General features: G+C 41.8%; 1 protein-coding gene across 3 annotated transcripts; it reads left to right on the top strand.

The window, feature by feature from the left end:
- Positions 1-1,345: 1,345 nt before the first annotated feature.
- On the top strand, positions 1,346-18,685 carry LOC308315417 (uncharacterized protein). 3 transcript variants are annotated; one of them, XR_013964027.1, is made up of 5 exons: positions 1,346-1,750; positions 3,412-3,585; positions 8,504-8,860; positions 16,515-17,436; positions 17,491-18,685. XR_013964027.1 is itself a non-coding variant. In XM_080763377.1 (4 exons), the coding sequence occupies exons 1-4, from the start codon at positions 1,456-1,458 to the stop codon at positions 16,991-16,993; spliced, it is 1,305 nt and encodes a 434-aa protein (XP_080619503.1). In that variant the 5' UTR covers positions 1,346-1,455; the 3' UTR covers positions 16,994-18,685. The 3 variants fall into 3 exon arrangements, 2 of the variants coding, with proteins under 2 accessions (XP_080619503.1, XP_080619504.1); XM_080763377.1 differs by having other exon boundaries at positions 16,515-18,685; XM_080763378.1 differs by lacking the exons at positions 16,515-17,436; positions 17,491-18,685 and adding an exon at positions 11,197-12,554.
- The last annotated feature ends 1,149 nt before the right edge of the window (positions 18,686-19,834 follow it).

Here is a 19,834-nt window from a genome sequence, read left to right as displayed (position 1 = left end):
TACAAATTACAAATCACATTACAACTACATACAGAGTATGTAGTTGTAATTTGATTAGCAGTATACTGTGGTTACTTGGTTCCAAAAAGTGAAGCCAAGTTTTTTTCAACCATAAGTCTGTGCCTGGTTTGCTGGGACCAGTTACAACATTACGTCATCGTTGAGAACTGGGACCAGAGTACATGGTGTGTATACGTATGTAACTGGTCCCAGCAAACCAGGCACAGACTTACGGTGATATAAACACTTACGTCAGTGATGACGTAAGAGATACATACAGAGTATGTAGTTGTAATTTGATTAGCAGTATACTGTGGTTACTTCGTTCCAAAAAGTGAAGCCAAGTTTTTTTCAACCGTAAGTCTGTGCCTGGTTTGCTGGGACCAGTTACATATATGTAACTGGTCCCAGCAAACCAGGCACAGACTTAGTTACAAGTTACAAGTTACAACATTACGTCATATACACACCATGTACTCTGGTCCCGGTTCTCAACGATGACGTAATGTTGTAACTGGTCCCAGCAAACCAGGCACAGACTTACGGTTGAAGAAAACTTGGCTTCACTTCGAAGAGACCAAGCGAAATGATTACTTGCGCGCTCTGCTTGCGCAAGTAATAATAATATGCAAAGTGCAACTACATTTGCAAGTAACTAAAGCTGGCAAACATGTAGACGCATAGATCGATGTGTTTGATAGATATGTTTGATAATGCCACAATTTTAGCACTTAATTTTAGCAATTCAAAATAGAATTTGTTTCTGCTTTTAATGTACAAAAAAGCACGGGAGCAGACGCTAGTCCGACTAATTCCCCGTCTGAATTACATGCGGTCCCCATGTTGTTTACCACACTTGGTGTCCATATTTCTGTCAAACTGTCCAGCACTGTCTAAAAGTGAACGTCAACATCACATTCTAGACTGTTGGCTCATGGTTGAGTCAGCGTCAGTCTGCAGCTGCCCTCTTGTGGCCTCAAGGTGAAAATACATCACTCCTTGAAACCAGCTCAACTTTATTTTGTTTTCTACAACTATAGGCCTACAACTTCTACATCTTTTACTTTGTAGCTTTACACTGCAGCAGCTACACACGTCGGATATGTATCTTTGTTGTATCTTCACGTCGCTGCCTGGCTTCGACTGAAATGGTAGACTGTATCTTTGCATCTGCCAGTCTGAATAGGCCTACAGCATTTCGCTCTCTGGTATCCATGACAACGGTCCAATATAACGTATTGGACCTCCTCCACCACCAGGGGGCGAAAGACAACAGTCTGACTGTAACTTTTGCTGCGTTTTCTTGCATCGGAAGTAAATGCGATTCTTTGTGTTGGTGGAACGGAGTAATGGCGGCGTGTTGTTGTTATTTTTGCCGTTACCGTTGCACATAAGAATATTGCAGTAGGAACAGAGAGCTATACACATTATATTAGTATATTACAGTTAGTGAAAATGTCTCCTAAAGGAGGTACAACGAGTGAAATGGAGTCTGTACGGCTGAAGATAAATGAACACATGACCTCGGTGGGAGAGGAGATATTGTGTGTTTTGGACAAACCGCTTGGCGATGATGTTTGTAGTGTGACGCTTAATGTCAGAGTGTTTATGTTGGAGCACCTCAGCGCGGTAGGAGAGTTCATGTACAACCTCTTCCAGAGAGAGATGGAGACACTAGAAACTCTGCTGGAGAAACAAGACAAACGACTGGAAATGATTCTACAGCCACACATCAGACTATACAGAGCAGGTTGGTTCATCATGCTCATAGGCAACCTTAGGCATCCTTTGCTATGCTTCCTTTATGATGAATTCCTGTTCTGTTCTTTAACTACATAGAAGTGTCTATTTGTACATCTCTAAATGTTTTGATTAATTAAACAAGGTGGACCCTGTTGTAAACAAGTGTAATGCTTAATTGGGTCGTCCACTCACAGTTAACAGTCTTTGTATTGAGTTTGTGCTTGAAACGTACTGTAATTCTGCAAACTGTTAATACATATTTCAATCAATCAATCCAGTTTCAATTGAAACGGGCCTCCACCCTCAGGGGGGCCTCCTAGCCCCTTTCGGGACCCTCATCTACCTTTTCTGAATTTTGGACGGCGGTACCCTAGGGTCCCTCGTAGGTTATTCCACTCTCCATAGGACGCAGCTGGCTAGCTGCGACAGAGCAGATCAGAGGCAGGAACGTAGGGAAGCGCAGCTAGCCAGCCCCTGTGCTGGAGGCGGTACAATGGGATGTCAATAAGGAAGGAAGGAAGAGAGAATGTCACAGCAGCCAAAATGGTCAAACAAAGATTAAAAATATTTAACGGCTTCTGCTGACATTTCCGTTGTCTGCTATAGCAGATATATGCTTCTTTTGAAACATCTCACCACCACCACCAAAAGGCCGCAGCACGGCCTTTTCCGAAGGGCTGTCCCCCGTCTGTATACCATTTCGCGTGGAATAGATGCATAGGGACTCTATGTAAAGTCATCCAAATGTCAGAAACTTTACGTAGGGTTCAAATATTTCTTTGAAGTTTTGGCTTCTCTGAAATTCTCTCTTCCTCACTTCCCATGTCGCGCCTCCCAAGACACAACAGCAATATAAACATCCTGCATGTATGCAGTCAGCCAATCGGAGGCAGTAACTAGGACGCGCAGCTAGCCAGTCGCCGCTCGGGAGGCGGTACAATGAGTTGAGAAGTCAAGGAAGAGAGAGGAGAGAGAACTCTGATTAGCGCCTTTTCGCACATGTCCCCGCTGTCTCCTATAGCTGTTGTATGCAACTTTGAAACATCTCATCAACGCTCAAGCGACCCCGCGGGTCTCCGTGAACAGACAGTATGTAAAGCTGCGTGGAGAGTGGAAAAACCTACAAGGGACCCTAGGGTACCGCCGTCCAAAATTCAGAAAAGGAAGCCGAGGGTGCCGAAAGGGACTAGGGGGCCTCCAAGCTCCGACTGACCGCCAGACGGCAGTCAACCTCCGGCCCTCTCTCTCTCACTCACTCACTCGTTGCCTTGCTCTCTCCCACAATGTTAAATTACACCTATTTCCTGTTAATAACCTGGGTAAAATGTGCAACATTGGGAGGTAAAGGGGAGACACTTTATTGCGAAGGGCCAACAGGATGAGGAGATGTGTTGTTGCTGTGTAATTGTCGAGTAATGGCTGTGCATGATATTGAACAGTCAAAACTATTTGTATCAATACGCCTGTATCAGTAGAATAATTATGTCATAGATTGGGGGCCTCATATTTGGTCTTGAAACAGATTTCTAAGGCCGCCAATGAATTCATGCTTCATGTGTCAGACACATGTTTACACAGCATTTAAGACATAGAGAAGCTTGTAGCTGAACTACAGTTGAGTTGTGTGGTGCTGATGGTACTCTTTTCTGTAATTCTGTCTCTGTGAAGAGGTTTCATCTGAATATGAGGAGATGAGCCCCATGAGTCCGGTCCAGGAGGACCCAGAACCTCCACAGATTAAAGAGGAACAGGAAGAGGCTGTTGTGTCAACATTGGCGTCAAGTAATTGTCGACACAGGAAGACCATGTGCTACACTCTTCCAGAGTCAGAGACACTCCCAGGTAAAACAAATACAAATAAACAAGTGTTATCACCTTAAAGATGGGGTGCTGTGATTTTTCTACTTTTTCTGTTTTGTATGCGTCTATGGAGCTAACATTACTCTAATAGAAACATGGGGAAGGTTGCCGTATATTAGATTAGTAGATGGGTGGCTCTTCCAAGACAGTGGAGCGGAGGGTTGCATAATGTGCATTTAGCGGCACCGACGCCGTCGTTGTTACCGGAGCCGTCGACAATCACAACAAAACTCCCAACCATCTGACTTTCCTTGATGTGTAGTTTCACCTCGCTCAAGGTGGCCGCCATGATGATAATTAATATAGACTGTGTGTGTGTATTTGCACGTGTGTATATCTATCTATCTATCTATCTATCTATCTATCTATCTATCTATCTATCTATCTATCTATCTATCTATCTATCTATCTATCTATCTATCTATCTATCTATCTATCTATCTATCTATCTATCGTTTTTTAAGCTAGGGTCCTCACTGGTCCTTTCGGTTAACCCATTCTGGAATCTGGATGGGAACCCCTTTTGGTGTTTTAAGGATTACGTTATACTTTAGCTAGTGAACAATAGCAGGTTGAGCTTGTAGATCTGCTATTTTTGAAAATGCAGCAAATCTTTGAAAATATATTCTTTCAGTTTTTAAATAAAATCTTTGCTTCTGGGGGGACCCTGGAACTACATATTTTCAGATGGGTGTCGGTGGCCAATTACATATCATTTTGGGGTCCTTGACATAGAAACATAGGGTTATCAGAAAACTGTCATGATTTAGAACAGGGGTATTCAATTATATTAGGCCGGGGGCCACAACTGTAGAATGATTGTGTGTTGGAGGCCGCACAGAAAATGTGTGGGTTCTCAAAATGCATTTTGTGCGCAAACACGCAGATTTGTATATTTCCACCCAGTAATGAGCAGGATAATATGTCTATACAGGTATATGCTACTTAGAATAGATGGCCTAGACCTATTTGACACACACACACACACACACACACACACACACACACACACACACACACACACACACACACACATTTGAATTATTTTATTTGGATCTGCACAAGTGGCGTATACAGAATAGACCCAAACACTGATCAGAATAAGGTTATACATTATATGGTCCAACCAAGCTGCTGCACATGCTTAACACACAGAGGGAAAAGAAGAGAGAAAAAAAAATATATATAGCACATTGTTGACATACTATATACTTGATATACTAGACAGGATGTTTGTTTTGGGTTTTTTAAGCCACAGGGATAAATGAAACAGCGCCTTCTCCAGACAGACAGACTGCCCATAGTAGCTGAGACAGAACAGTATTTAGCCAGCTTTTTTGCATTTGTTTTTAGCAATTCACCCAATTGCAAACCCCTGAGCACAAGTTTATGGACATGGCCCAGACTTCCAAATACAAGGACAATAAGTTGACAGTTATATCCCAAGGCCATAATACGTTCCACCAGAAGCTGATATTTCATAAGTTTGGATGTAAAACAAGTGTCCATATACAAATCAAATGGGCAGCCTATTTCAAATATAGTGACAGTTTTTCTAATTTCATTGATGAACACAATATCTGGGGTATTTGGAATATTTTGTAGTGAATTGACATGCGTGTCATTGTGATCAAACCAGTCTATTTTTACAGTGCTGTGTTTATACATTCTTGTTGTCCTGTCCTGTACTCCTCTGATCTTGTCTGAGACCAGGTCCACCAGACGGTCATGTCTGGCAATGTACAGTCCTTTATAGTGGCTGCAACCATTTAAGATGTGTGCGACTGTTTCTTTGTCATGTGGTACTGGATGTAGGATGCAGTGTGGGTCGTGTGCTGATGGGTACCAGGTTGCCAAGTTGAACTTGGTCGGCAACACCTGTAAACGGGCTTTAATAGTGAACACACACACACACACACACACACACAGCCAGCTGTGGGCAGTTCAGAAACCCGTCCACCAGTGACATCGCACACACCATACCTGTAACTTTCAATAGAATTATTCCCAGAATTATTATTATTTTCTTTTTAAATTCTTCTAGGGGCCACAAGGGGGCGCTCCTCATGCGGCCCGCGGGTCGCCAATTGAATACCACTGATTTAGAAGATTTGTTTTAAAATTTCGTCTGGCCTAAATGGGTTAACTGCATTTCAGATCCCCCGAACGAGACCCATGGGAATTTGGTAAAAACCGACCCTGCCATAGGGACAAGTCAATATTTTCGGCCCGAACCGGCTCGGTTCGGCACTCAGGTCTTTGGTTCCTTGTGGACCCATGCTCGGTGGTGTCATGGTGTTTTTTTTTACTGGTAGCCTACCACAGCGTTTTAATGACGCGACGTGAACACGCGCACGCATGTGCGCATCGCAGAACACAACACACAGAACAGCTGGGTATTTTTATATCAAAAGCCCATAAAAGTCAAATTTTAATTTCTTCCTTGAATGAAAACGTGATGTGTGATTATGTGTCGAGTGTCAAATTAATCTTGATTCAATTCACCTGTTTTATTCCCATTGCTGCGTCCTCTTCCAAACACAGCTGCTTCTGATTACATAACTACTCTGCTTTTAATCCAAGACAGCGGTGTCGAGTCCGGGGGTGCTTGAGGGCTGAAGCACCCACTGACACAATGGGCGCTTCGTAAATAGTGCAATGCAAACTAATAGGCGAGTGCGCTCCTGCACTGGGGGGCGGGGCGGGAGGACACCCACTGCCGTTATAATAACTTTCCGCGCCTGATTGAAGATGTCATCCAGACAGTGTATTACTCATTTTAAACTTAATCAGCACACTAAAAGATGTATCTGAAAACATCATGGGTTGGTAATAAGTCGCAAGCTTTGCTTCCCATCTCTCTGTGACTTTGTAAACAGACAATCTTCATGCATAGCTTAGAGTATATATTAATAGAGATGGCACCTGCGCCACCACAAATTAGGCAGCACCATCTTTTTCTTTGTATAGCGTGGTATTACATGACCTTATCACCAAGGCTATCAAAGGTTTTCTTGGCTCAGGCTGAAGCATAAATGCCTTAAATTAAGCACATAACATGGAATATTTTATCTCTCTCTCTCTCTCTCACACTCACACACACACACACACACACACACACACACACACACACACACACACACACACACACAGGTTATTATGTGTGTTTTTATAAGCTACAGTACCTGCATGATGCCATGGAAGTTTTTATAATTAACCTATAGTGCATCGTTATTTTCATTTGGCAATATGAAACAGAAATGAGACACCCCCCCTTACCTGGCTTCTGCATGGACATGTTCAACCTCTACATTGCCATTAACACTGAGGTGCCCACAATGTTTACGTGCCCACTCTTCCTGCATCCTTTTGCAATGTGCAATGCCACATAATTCGTAATCCTTGCCTACTTTAATTGCTTCTGTCTTTATATGGAATGAAGCCCCAACATGTGAAAGCTGATTCCATGTGCTGAAAATAGCTGATCTACAAGCTCACACCGTGTGGTGGAGGCGACGCGTTGTGAGCTTGTAAATCTGCTATTTTCAGCATGCAACACGTCGTACGACGAATAATATAACCCAACAAAGGTTAGTGAGGGGTGCGTTAAGACAGACCAGATTAAGGTTGGTGAGGGGTGCGTAAAGGGTTGGGAGAGGGTTAAGGTTAGGTTTAGGTGTGCTGCCTTGTGGGAGGTTAGGTTTCTGGTTTAAGGACTTCAGTGTTTTGTACCATACTATTGTATGTAGTACAGAACAAAGAATGTTTGCTTTCGCCATCTTTGTTGAAGAAGAGTCTGGGCAATTAAGATTTAGTCTTACTAGAAGCACTCAATGTTTCTCAATCTTAAATTTAGATTTAGTCTGGCTTAATCTAGTCACCTCTGAGGTAAGGTTACTGGAGGTAATGCTTAAAGTGTGAATACCTTTGAAGGGATTAAGGGGTGCGTTAAAACGACCGGATTACGTCATCACTGAGAGCTAGTCCTACATATACACACCATGTACTCTGGTCCCAGCTCTCAACGATGACGTAATGTGGTATCTGGTCCCAGCAAACCAGGCACAGACTTGCATACACATAAAAACGGTTGAAAAAAACTTGGCTGTCACTTTTTGGAACCAAGTAACCACTGTATACTGCTAATCAAATTACAACTACATACTCTGTATGTAGTTGTAATGAGATTTGTAAATCTGTGCCTGGTCTGCTGGGACCAGACTACAAAGATGACCATATCTCTTACGTCATCACTGAGAGCTAGTCATACATATACACACCATGTACTCTGGTCCCAGCTCTCAACGATGACGTAATGTGGTATCTGGTCCCAGCAAACCAGGCACAGACTTGCATATACATAAAAACGGTTGAAAAAGACGGCTGTCACTTTTTGGAACCAAGTAACCCCAGTATACTGCTAATCAAATTACAACTACATACTCTATATAGTATAATGTATATGTATACGTATGTCTAGTCATTAGTCATTGCTGGGACGGTGCATACGCATCGGAAAGGCTGGGACGGTGCATAGGGCGCAAAGTAACCACAGTATACCGCTAATCAACTTACAAATTACATATACATAGAGGCAGAAACTGAGATTTGACAGTTTGTAGCGGTTTGTAGCGGTCGAAAGTACTTGCGCGCTCTGCTTGCGCACTAGTAGGCCATTTATGGCCTACTAGTGTCACACTAGTAGGCCACTACTTGTTGCCACTTGCCACTACTTGTTGTCCACTTGTTGCACACTAGTAGTGTGCAACAAGCAAGTATGCACTCGGCAGAGTGCAGTTCTAGTTGTCAATATTATTATTATTGTTAGCCTATAGGCCTTTTAGTATTATTTTATTGTTATTAATGCTATTATTATTCTAATTAATGATTGTGATTACAGCCAGGCTACAGCCAGGCCAACGAAGAGGCAGGATTCTGGTACATGATGGATACCGCTACCAAAGAAATAAAACGAGGGGTACCAAAATCTTCTGGCGCTGTTGGAGGAAGACCTGCGGCGTCTTCATGCAAACCTCTGCGTTCAACATGGACGAAGACGATCCAGATATCACCATTTTACACGTGCCAGAACACAACCACGAAAACGATGGCGATGTCATTGCGACCACTGCCATTTTACACAGGATGACTCAGGCGATGGAAACGGACCAGACGGCGAAGCCCTTAAAGAGGACTAGAAGATCTAAGACTAGAGTTCGGGCCGCTGGCCCTCACGCCTACACAGGATTGGTGAAAGGTGAATGCATATTTTAAATGTTCCTATGAATTTAATATGAAGGACCCCAATGGAAAAAACATAGGCTTTCTTGGGTTTTAAATCCTCTTAGCAGACCTTGTATTGAACTGTACTTTTATGCAAACTGTAAAAATATTCAATCAATCAATCACTCAATCAGTATAGGCCAACTCTAGGCCTGTCTACTTGATTGAAACAAATAAAATAAATGTATCTTATCCGAAATGAATCGCGTTTTTGAGGGCGCCAAACATACTAAAAGTTGTGAAACAGACATCACAAGTGGCGGAAAATTATGTATTTTAATTGTCTCAAAAGAGGGCGTGGCCTAATGACTCAATTGCGGCCCATACAAAGGTTTGTGCTTGAAGCCCCACAATACGTTTCGTATACATGCAAATTGGTACACACCTGTATCATGTCGCCATGACCTAAACCTAACGGGAAGCAGTGGTGTCCTTATATATGTTTCAATCGTTTCAATTGAAACGGGCCTCAAGCCTCCAGGGGCCTAAAAAGAATTGCATTGCATCGCAGCCTTCCAATCAGCCTTGTCAATTATTCGGCCTGATCCTATATGTCCACTTACCACTTGGTAGCAGCTAATAATCACTGTCATGACACGTTGACCTGTGTTGTTTGTAATTGTTCCCACTTCCCAGTGTGTGCACTCACTGCACTAGCAGCGCTGAGAGTTGCGATTGCATCATCCCAGTTATACCTACAGTAATTTCAAGACAAAGTCAAATTGTTTAATCAAGCTGCTTTTGTGTATTTTTCTACTTGGCTGTGCTTTGTATGCTTTTTTTTATTTTTATATAATTATTAATTATTCAACTTATGACGTCATGAACGGCACCTCCCGAACCTTAAAGGCGTAGTGAAATGAAAAAGACGTTTTTCACACTTTTAGACCATATCCGTGGTCATCATATGGGAATACCTAACAATGGATGCCAAAAAAATTGGGAAATTCTCATTTCTGTGTGTTTTTATATCAAAAGTCCATAAAAACGATTGTATTATTTATTTATTAAAACGAAAACGTGCTGCGTGATGACGTGTAGAGTTACACATCGATAAAAGCCAATAAAAATGAAGCTCACACGTTTAATTCCCCATATCTGCGCAATCGTCCAACACAGCTGCTACTGATTGAAGAAATCCTCCGTTTTTATTCCCATTCAATAACATTCAGACAGTGTATTACTCGGTTTCAACTTAATCATCACGCTAAAATATGTTTCTGAAAACATTATAGGGTAGAAATAAGCCACATAACAGTAAACTGGTTGTGCTGGGCGACCGTCTGATTTATAAACAAACAACACCACGCTGTTGCGCATAGCATTAGCCACCGTCCCTAGCTACCGTCCCATCGCCTGATGGGATGCGACACTCTGATTAGTTCAGAAACTTCAGACCGGCGTTTCATGTTGAAACACCATTTTCATGTTGTTCACCATTTCCGTTTCACTACACCTTTAAGGCCGCCCCTGACAGGAAGTCAGCCATTTTTTATGTATTGTGGTGTTTTGTAGCAATTCATGCCATTTTCATGTGTCACACTTTAACAAACTGCTCCTGGCACTATGGTCAGTTAGTCGGTTCCAAATCAAACTCGCTCAGCGTGCACAAAATACTTTAACGATGGAAAGTTAAAATAGCACATCTACAAGATCATGTTCTTGAAGTATTGAACTTCTTGTTGTACAGACTTTGGGTGGTGGTGTCATTCAACTTGGTTCAGAGTCCTTGACCTTGATTGGTGTAACTTAGCTCTGCCCCCTCTTCTGATTGGTCGATATTTGATAGTTCCTATTTTTTCCTATAACCTTTCAACGGTCATACAGACTTGTGGGTGGTGTTATTGGACTTGATTCAAAGTCGTTGACCTTCATTGGTGTACCTTAGCCTAGCCTCTCTTCTAATTGGTTGATATTTGATAGATCCTATTTTGTCCCATAACTTTTCAACAGTCGTACAGACTTTTGAGAAACATCACTTGATTCGATTGAAAGTCCTCTTCCGATTGGTCGATATGTCATAGCTTCCATCATTTGCCATAACCTTTGGACAGTTTGTTGTAGAGAGTTTTGAGTCGCCCCATTGGGCTCAGTTGAAAGTCCTTGTCCTTCATTACAGTTACTTAGTGCTGCTCCCAGTTCTGATTGGTTGACATTTGCCCGTAACGTGCACAGATGTGTGAGGGCCCGGTCATTGCTGCTTGCAGCTTTAATTATTATTATTGTTGTTGGCCTATATTAGTAATATCTTATTATTGTTGATATTGTTATTAATGCTATTATTATTCTGATTAATGATTGTGATTACAGCCAGGCTACAGCCGGGCAAAGGGAGAGGCAGGATTCTGGTACATGATGGATACCGCTACCAAAGAAATTTAACAAGAGGTACCAAAATCTTCTGGCGCTGTTGGAGGAAGACCTGCGCTGTCTTCATGCAAACCTCTGCGTTCAACATGGACGAAGACGATCCAGATATCACCATTTTACACGTGCCTGAACACAACCACGGAAATGATGGCGATATTATTTCGGCCTCTGACATTGTGCAGAGGATGACTCGGGCGATTGAAACGGACCCGACAAAGTCCCTTAAGAGGGTCTATGACGAGGTCGTCGGAGATGCTGCGAGTGAAACGTACATCCCCGGATACAGAAGCGTGCGTTCCGTACTGGCCCGGAAGCGTGCTTTGCTTTTGTCTTCAACCACACAGAGTGTTGATGACGTTGGCGTTGTTGAGTGGGCTGCGGCATGGGACGGAACTGAGTTTCTTGTTCAGTCTGAATGACTGGGTAATTCTTTATGGAATGGAACTGAGTTTCTTGTTCAGTCTGAATGACTGGGGAATTCTTTATGGGACGGAACTGACTTTCTGTCTGAATGTGTTGCAAAGGGCCTCATCGTAGACGAGCCTTTTCTTTCTTCTTTTGGGTCATTTAAACTCAAATAATATTTTGTAATCGAGGGGCGATGGAGCTTAGGAACAACATTACTGGTGTCAAAGAAACCATTTTATTGTTCCTCAAACAGCATAATTGTGTCAAGATTCTCGTTCTTTTTCTGTTAACACTCCGAGCGGCAAAAGGACGGAGATTAATCAAAAGACGGAACATTAGCACCATAGCAACAGAGAGCACCGCTCTACAGGCTGGGAGCGTCGATTGGGCAATATTCGATGTCATTTCCGGTCGGGATGTCATCCAAAGTTGTCCCTCTCCATTTTAGTGGAAAAATCTTAAAACGTGAATAACTCTTAAAGACATTTTTTTGCCGCTTACGCCTTTTATTGGTTTTTTGAAGGGACAGACAGTAGGCTGACAGGAAACGGGAGAGAGATGGGGGAAGACATGCAGTAAAGGCCGTGTCGGGCTAGGGAGTCAAACCCGCGGCACACTGCGACTGGATTAACAGTCGGGTAAACGTGAATAACTCTTGATCTAAATCAATGCTTCCATGCTAAAGATGCTATGTTTTTGACGGCCCGTCGCGTTAGAAGTAATCGTACTTCCCGTTGTTGTCGATCCCCTCTGGGGTGGTTTGGCTACATCTAGCTACTTCCACAATGGCGTGGAACAACATTGAAATATAGACTCTGAAGCTGCAAATGGCTGGGGCATTCGGGGTGTTAATGGGAAATGTCTCCTGCTCATAACAACTACCCACTACTGTTCCGTTGATTTATCTTTTGAAGGTATTTTGTTCCAAGTAAAAATATAACAAAAACAAGGCCGTTTTTTTTGTATTCTTTTTATTATCTATAATTAAAGATGCACGATTAATCTGTAGCATAAACGGAATTGGCCATATCGGCCATAAAAATGCCATATCGGTATCGGAACGGTCTCAAAGTAATACAGATTATTTAATCGGTTTACATCAGCAATCGATAATGAAAATTAAAACTTCTACATTTAATTTCTCTACTCATTCAGTAGTTGTGAAAACAGACACTTGGAAAAGGGTATATGCTATTTATTGATTGATTGAATACTTTATTAATTGGCTTTGGGCCAAGCCCATATAGGGCCTCGGTATCGGCAGATATGACCCTGCAAATAATCGGAGATCTGATATCGGTCATAATTTCATAATCGTGCACCCCTATCTATAAATTATAATGCATATTATTTTTGGAGGATCATGTACAGTATGAGAGTCTACTTTCTCTTTGCTTTGTCTTTTCATGTTGTTTATATATATCAAAAGTTGGGGGAAAAGTTTTTCAGTCCCAGCAAAGTGATATTGTCCAAAACATAGGTCCAGTTGCAGCCACAAACTGGCGGGCCATCTTGAAAATGTTGGAATTGTGCGTGGCCCGAGGTTGATTATTAATTAGGCTCACTCGAGGTTCGGGCCGTGTTGTCCAGTGCCCACTCGTCCAGGTGCCCAGTTGTCCAGGTGTCAGTTGTCCAGGTCCAGAGTTGTACAGCAGCGTGCGTTCCAACCTCACAGAGTGTTGATGATGTTTCTGTAATAGACAGTAATATAGCGCAATCTCAAACTGAATCAATACCAGTAAGACGCCCTGAGGGCGAGAAGTGACGTCACGCGCATGCATCCACCTGGGTGACGGCAGACTGCTGGGGGAGCGCTGGAGCTTTGTCAAGGGGGGTCAGATCAACATAATATGGAATAAATTCTGTACTGGCCATATATGGAGCGTGTCTTGAGTGTACAGGGTTTGATGAGGTCAGATCAACATATGGAATGTCAGAACAGGTCAGCTCCATATATGGCCTTAACTCATACATGGCTAAATGGCAGTAACAATACTTCAGCCCAGGCTAACATAGATTTGGAGATCTAAGGGGGGCAGTGTCTTGAGTGTACAGGATTTTATGAGGTCTGGCCATAAATTATATGGAGTGTGTCTTGAGTCTACAGGGTTTGATGAGGTCCGATCAACATATGGAATGTAAGAACAGGTCAGCTCCATATATGGAGAACTAAGGGTGGCAGCGGGGGCAGTGTCTTGTGTGTACAGGGTTTGATGGCCAGGTATGGCCGGGCCTTAAATTTCGTTTAACTTTCGTTTTCGCAGATTGCCGGGCGCTTCTCAGTAATAACTTTGGGGCGGGCCCGTCTAGAATTTGAATGGACAGATACCAGTCAGAAGGGAGACATCGAAGAGGAAGGACGGGTGGGGGAGGATCAACACATGGATTGTCAGAACAGGTCAGCGCCATATATACAGATCTAGGTGATGATCCAGTGTTCTCCATGTATAGCTATCCAGGGTTTGATGTGGTCAGTGTCGTGATCTTTATATATGGCGTCTCCATATATATGGAGCGTGTCACGAGGCGTGATGAACTGACAGCCATATTTGGTGGTGTAACAAGGCGTGATGTCACGAGGCGCAATGAACTGCCGTCTATATATGGTGGTGTGACGTTTCATGAGTCGTGATGTCACAAGGCGTGATGTCACATGGCGTGATGGAATGACAACCAAATGACGGACAGACAGGTTTTGCAAGTTTACATAGTAATCTGCAACCTATGGTCGCAATAAAACATTAAAAGACGAGCTATGTTGTACTTGGCAGTCAATGTGTTGATGTCCCCACGCGTCCTTAGAAGTGTGTGGACGTCCTGGGCATTAGAAGTGTTTAACAATAATATTAACAACAACAATCATCATCATCATAATACTATAATTCACTCAATGTCTGAGTGAGTGAATTAATTTCTGAAACACTGTCGTTGCTCCTCACTGCCTGCACCAATCGCTCCGACTTTTCACACAGGCATTGACCATAATATTACGGAGGTAGTCTTAACGAAGCCCTTTTTCAACAAATTATTGATTAATAATTTACATGGGAAAATGCGAAAACTCACATCAAGTATTTTTCTCTCAGAAACCATCAGAGTTACAATACTTGGAGGGGAGGTTCATAATAATTCTTAAAATGAATTTAATGAATAATTACATCAGTCGGCCTCATGGTGGCGCTATAACAGCCCACATTACATTTTGCCTTATAACTCTTGAACCGTATAGGTCGGAAAATCAAAACTTCACTTGCCCTGGATTCCTTGGGTCATGGCGCATCTCCCCATATAGACTGCGCCCATTTGCACTTTCCGCCATTTTCAAAACACACTATTTGCTCTTCCACCTACAGCTTTTGTGCAAATCTCACAAAAAACTTATCGTTCGGCTGGAATCGGAGGCCTGTTTGACAAATACTTACGCAAATTACCAACGGAATGTCCAATCCACCCCATATTTCATTCACATGTTGAGGGTGGTTTAATTAATCAACAGAGAGCCCAAAGCAATTCCATTTTCATCCATAGGGGGCGCCGAAAATGCAGAATCTTTAAATGTTTAAAAAAAACATGCTTTTTGGGGGATAAATCCGCTATGTTTGCGATATCGTAACCTATATGTGCTATAGCGAGACAGGACAATTCCCTCCCAATCAGTAATGTGATCTATTACATTGCATTACCCACACCGTACATAATTTGGTGTTCATATATTCAGAACGGGTAAGGTATATAATAATAATTAATGGACTATCTTCTAGGCCAGTGGTTTTCAACCAGTGGTCCTTGAGAGGGTTCCAGGTGGTCCCCAGCTAAATGATGGAGTCGGTAACCAAATGGACCAAATTAAATCTTTAACTCTTGAGAGTGTACAAAGAAACCAAATGGACCCATACGAGTCCATTTGATTTCATTTATCGTTAAAAACGGCATTACTTAATTTACAAGTCTACACAATTTGAGAATGTATAAGAGCTGTTATGTTTGCCTGTTATCTCTTCTAATGAGAGCATGGAAGTGTGGACAAAATCTTATTCAACAACAATGTATTCTATGTTTTGGGTCTGAGAGGCTAAATGTCATCAAATGATGGTCCGTGGCTCAAATGCAGAATACATAATGGGCCTTGTAAGGAAAAGGGTTGAAAACCACTCTTCTAGGCTACGTATTTGTTTCAATCACGTTTACAGGCCTAGAGTTCGCCTGATTGAATCAGAATGATTGATTGAATACTTTTAACAGTTTTCACTGAAAGAAGCATAGGAAAGTACAGTTCAATACAAGGTCTGCTAAGAGGATTTATAACCCCAAGAACGCCTATTGCTTTTTTCCATTGGGGTCCTTCATATTCAATTAATTCCATAGGAACATTTCAAGGACCACTTTACCGCTTTTCAACCATCCTTCATATAATTGGTCCTCACTAACGTTCATGATAAAATGGCACAGTTACTACTCTGTGTCTCATAGGAGGGCTGTGGGCAGTTCAGAAACCCATCCACCAGTGACATCATCCATGGGGAATCCAAGCTCATAGAAACTGCAGGCTTTCTATTCCTGAAAAGTTGCAATTTGCTGCCTAATGGAAGCCATCGTACAGCCTAACGATGATGTCTCGGGTGGACGGGTTTCTGAACGGAGACAGACTTAGTAGGGAAAATTTGTTTTATCATGAACATTAGGACCAATTATATTAAGATAAGTTGAAAAGTGGTGAAGTGGTCCTTTAATATTAATATTGTTGTCAGCCTATATTAGTATTTTTTTTTAATATTGTTGATATATTTATATTGTTGACATATATTATTAATGCTATTGTTTTTCTGATTGTGTAAACATTGTGATTACAGCCAGGCTACTGCCGGGCAATCGAAGAGGCAGGATTCTGGTACATGACGGATACCGCTACCAAAGAAATAAAACAAAGGGTACCAAAATCTTCTGGCGCTGTTGGAGGAAGACCTGCGGCGTGTTCATGCAAACCTCTGCGTTCAACATGGACGAAGACGATCCAGATATCACCGTTTTACACGTGCCAGAACACAACCACGGAGACGACAGCGATGTTATTTCGGCCTCTGCCATTGTGCAGAGGATGACTCGGGCGATCGAAACAGACCCGTCAAAGTCCCTTAAAAGGATCTACGACGAGGTCGTCGGAGATGCTGCGGGTGAAACGTGCGTCCCCGGATTCAGAAGTGTGCGTTCCGTACTGGCCCGGAAGCGTGCTTTGCTTTTGTCTTCAACCACACAGAGTGTTGATGACGTTGGCGATGTTGAGTGGGCTGCGGCATGGGACGGAAATGAGTTTCTTGTTCAGTCTGAATGACTGGGTAATTCTTTATGGGACGGAACTGACTTTCTGTCTGAATGACTGGGGATTTCTCGTGTTTCATCGTAGACAAGCCTTTTTTTTCCTTTTTTCATTTGGGTCATTTAAACTCTAATCACCATAGTCTTACCATGCCTTACATGAAAAGTCCTGTTGGAGTTGATTGAGTCACTCAATTTCCTTGTATTTCCAGTTTATTGAAATAATGTCATGCACATTTGTCCAGTGCAATAGCCTATTGCAGGGCTGGTTGACTAGATTTAGAAGATATTTTGAAGCTCTTGCTACTGAAATCCCGGCATTTAACATGCATCTCAATGACTGAAAAGGACAGATAGCCATCGCAGAGTAGGTTTGGCTTAGCAAAGGGCTAATTGTGTGTTATTATTCTACTAATGGAAAATGTCTCTTGCTGAGAACGTTTACCCACTACATGTTGTGTTGTTACCTTTTGAAGGTATTTTCTTCAAAGTAAATATCTTAACAAAAACAAGGCATTTTTTTGTTTTTTAATTATCTATAATGCATATTATGTTTGGAGGATCGCTTATCTCTTTGCTTTGGCTTTTCATGTTTTTTACATGGATGACACATTAATCAAAAAGTCCTGAGGGGTCATTCCTAGGTTCTTGTCATGTCTCGGACGTAGAAAGAAATCACGCAGGAGACACATGGGGAGAACATGCAAACTCCACACAGAAAGGCCTTTTCGCCAAGTTCGCCAACCCCGCCTCGGGTATGGGCACTGATGATGTCCCACAGGTTATGTTCCCCACTTACCTTAGGTTTAGGGCGATTAGGGGTTAGGGTTAGGTTTATTGTTGTAAGTGGGGAACAAATAATCTTTTTTGCAGGGTGGGAAAACTGGGATAACATACTGTAGAACCTGGGGAACATATGTACACCCCCCCCCTAGGGTGTTGCCACTAGAGCTGTCAAGATAACAAATTTAAGTTGACCATTAATTGTCACACAAATTATTGTGATTAACGATTTAATTGTGTTTTTGCCGTTGAACATTGGAACATATAGAATACATTTTTGTATGCCTAATACAAATAAAATAAATGCACATATGACAAAATACTGAAAATAGTCCGGTGGGAAATTGACATGACAGTTCAGTTGGTGATTTAAGCATGAAATTGAATTGGCACAGATTACCTTCATATGACCCTAATTGATAATCGACCTCGGGCCACGTATAGAATTCCTACATTTCCAAGATTGCAGTTGCAGTCATATAACGTGGCCATCTTGACAATTATCACCAACTGTGGATTAATCAGATTATGTCATTTCAAAGATCAAAGATTACATAAATATTAGGCTACATAAATTAGACTAGATAAAGATTATTAGGATATTAAGATACAGCCCCAGCAAAGTGATATAGTCCCAACACGTAGGTACAGTTGCAGCCATTTTGAAAACTGGTGGGCCATCTTGAAAATGTTGGAATTGTGTGTTGCCGTTGATTATCAATTAGGGTCATATGAAGGTCATCCGTGCCAAATGTCATGCTTGTATCACCAACTGAAGTTACTGAACTATCGTATACTAAAACCAGCAGTTTTCAGAATACAGAAAACATGTTATGCACAATTCTTTTTATGAGGCTATAAAATGTACGGGCTATAGCAGCAAGGAAGCATGGGACAGTAGAATGAACTCAGCAGCACCTACAAGGCAAATACATGAGGTCATAAACAATGTTTTAATATTGATTTATGCTATTTTGATGGCAAAGCCATGATGTCTCATAAGTATATAGCCTACTTACATTTACCAGGTAATAACTAGGCCTACAGTGTTGTTTTTCTTATTCTTGCTTTCCAACCAATAATTTTAGATATGACAAATAAATATGATTTCACTCAGGATTTTATTCAGATAAATAAAGATGGGAAGCAAATGGCTTTTTGGGCATTTTCTTTCAAAGTTTCAGTCTGAAACGGAAGGCTGTGTTTTTCTGAACCAATCAGAGCGTCGCATCCCTTCAGGCTAGCTAGAGCATGGTTCCGTCTTCGGGTTGAGTACAGAGTGCCGTGTCTTCTAAGAAGACACATGAGGACTCATACAGCAGGGGAAAACCTTTAGCTGCAGTTGGTGACAAACACTTTAGTCCAAATGCACATACAGTATAAGACATTGATAGGCAGATAAGCTGTTACAAACAAATTAGCTTTTTTCAAAGGAGCATCTGAGACGACGAAGGTTATCAGATACATGTATGATCTAGGGCTGGGACTCATGACTTCAAATCAATATCACCATTATTAGTGACTTTTGCCTTGATTATTTATGATTATTGAACAGTGATACTGTATTGCATAATGGTAATTAAAATGGTAAATGGTGCATTTATATAGAGCCTTTAACCAAGGCGCTTTACATAGATTGTGCATTACATTCACCCATTCACACACATTCATACACCGTTGGCGGCGGAAACCATGCAAGGCACCAATCAGCACATCGGGAGCAATTAGGGGTTCAGTGACTTGCTCAAGGACACTTCGACACTGGCAACCTTGCGGTTACCATCCAGCTACTCTGGAGCTATAAGAATTATTGATACAAAATCCTGGCCAGAATAAACAGTCTGTGGTGAGTGACCTGTAATTACTTGACCTTATGAATTATTAAAGGTTTTATAAACACATTGGTAACTATTCATAGGTTCTCATAATTACATGTTATAAGTAGATTATAATGTGTTATAACAAAAGTATATTTATAAAACATTATAGACAAAGAATGTATTGCAAGTGTTAACCTTGAGTTACAACAGCACTTTGAACACTTTTTCTACACCAAATCTCTTCACCACAAATA

Source organism: Protomyctophum bolini (genome assembly GCF_963924005.1).
Source record: "Protomyctophum bolini genome assembly, chromosome: 5".
In the NCBI taxonomy this organism is placed as follows: domain Eukaryota; kingdom Metazoa; phylum Chordata; class Actinopteri; order Myctophiformes; family Myctophidae; genus Protomyctophum; species Protomyctophum bolini.
This window is presented reverse-complemented; position numbering and strand designations above follow the sequence as displayed.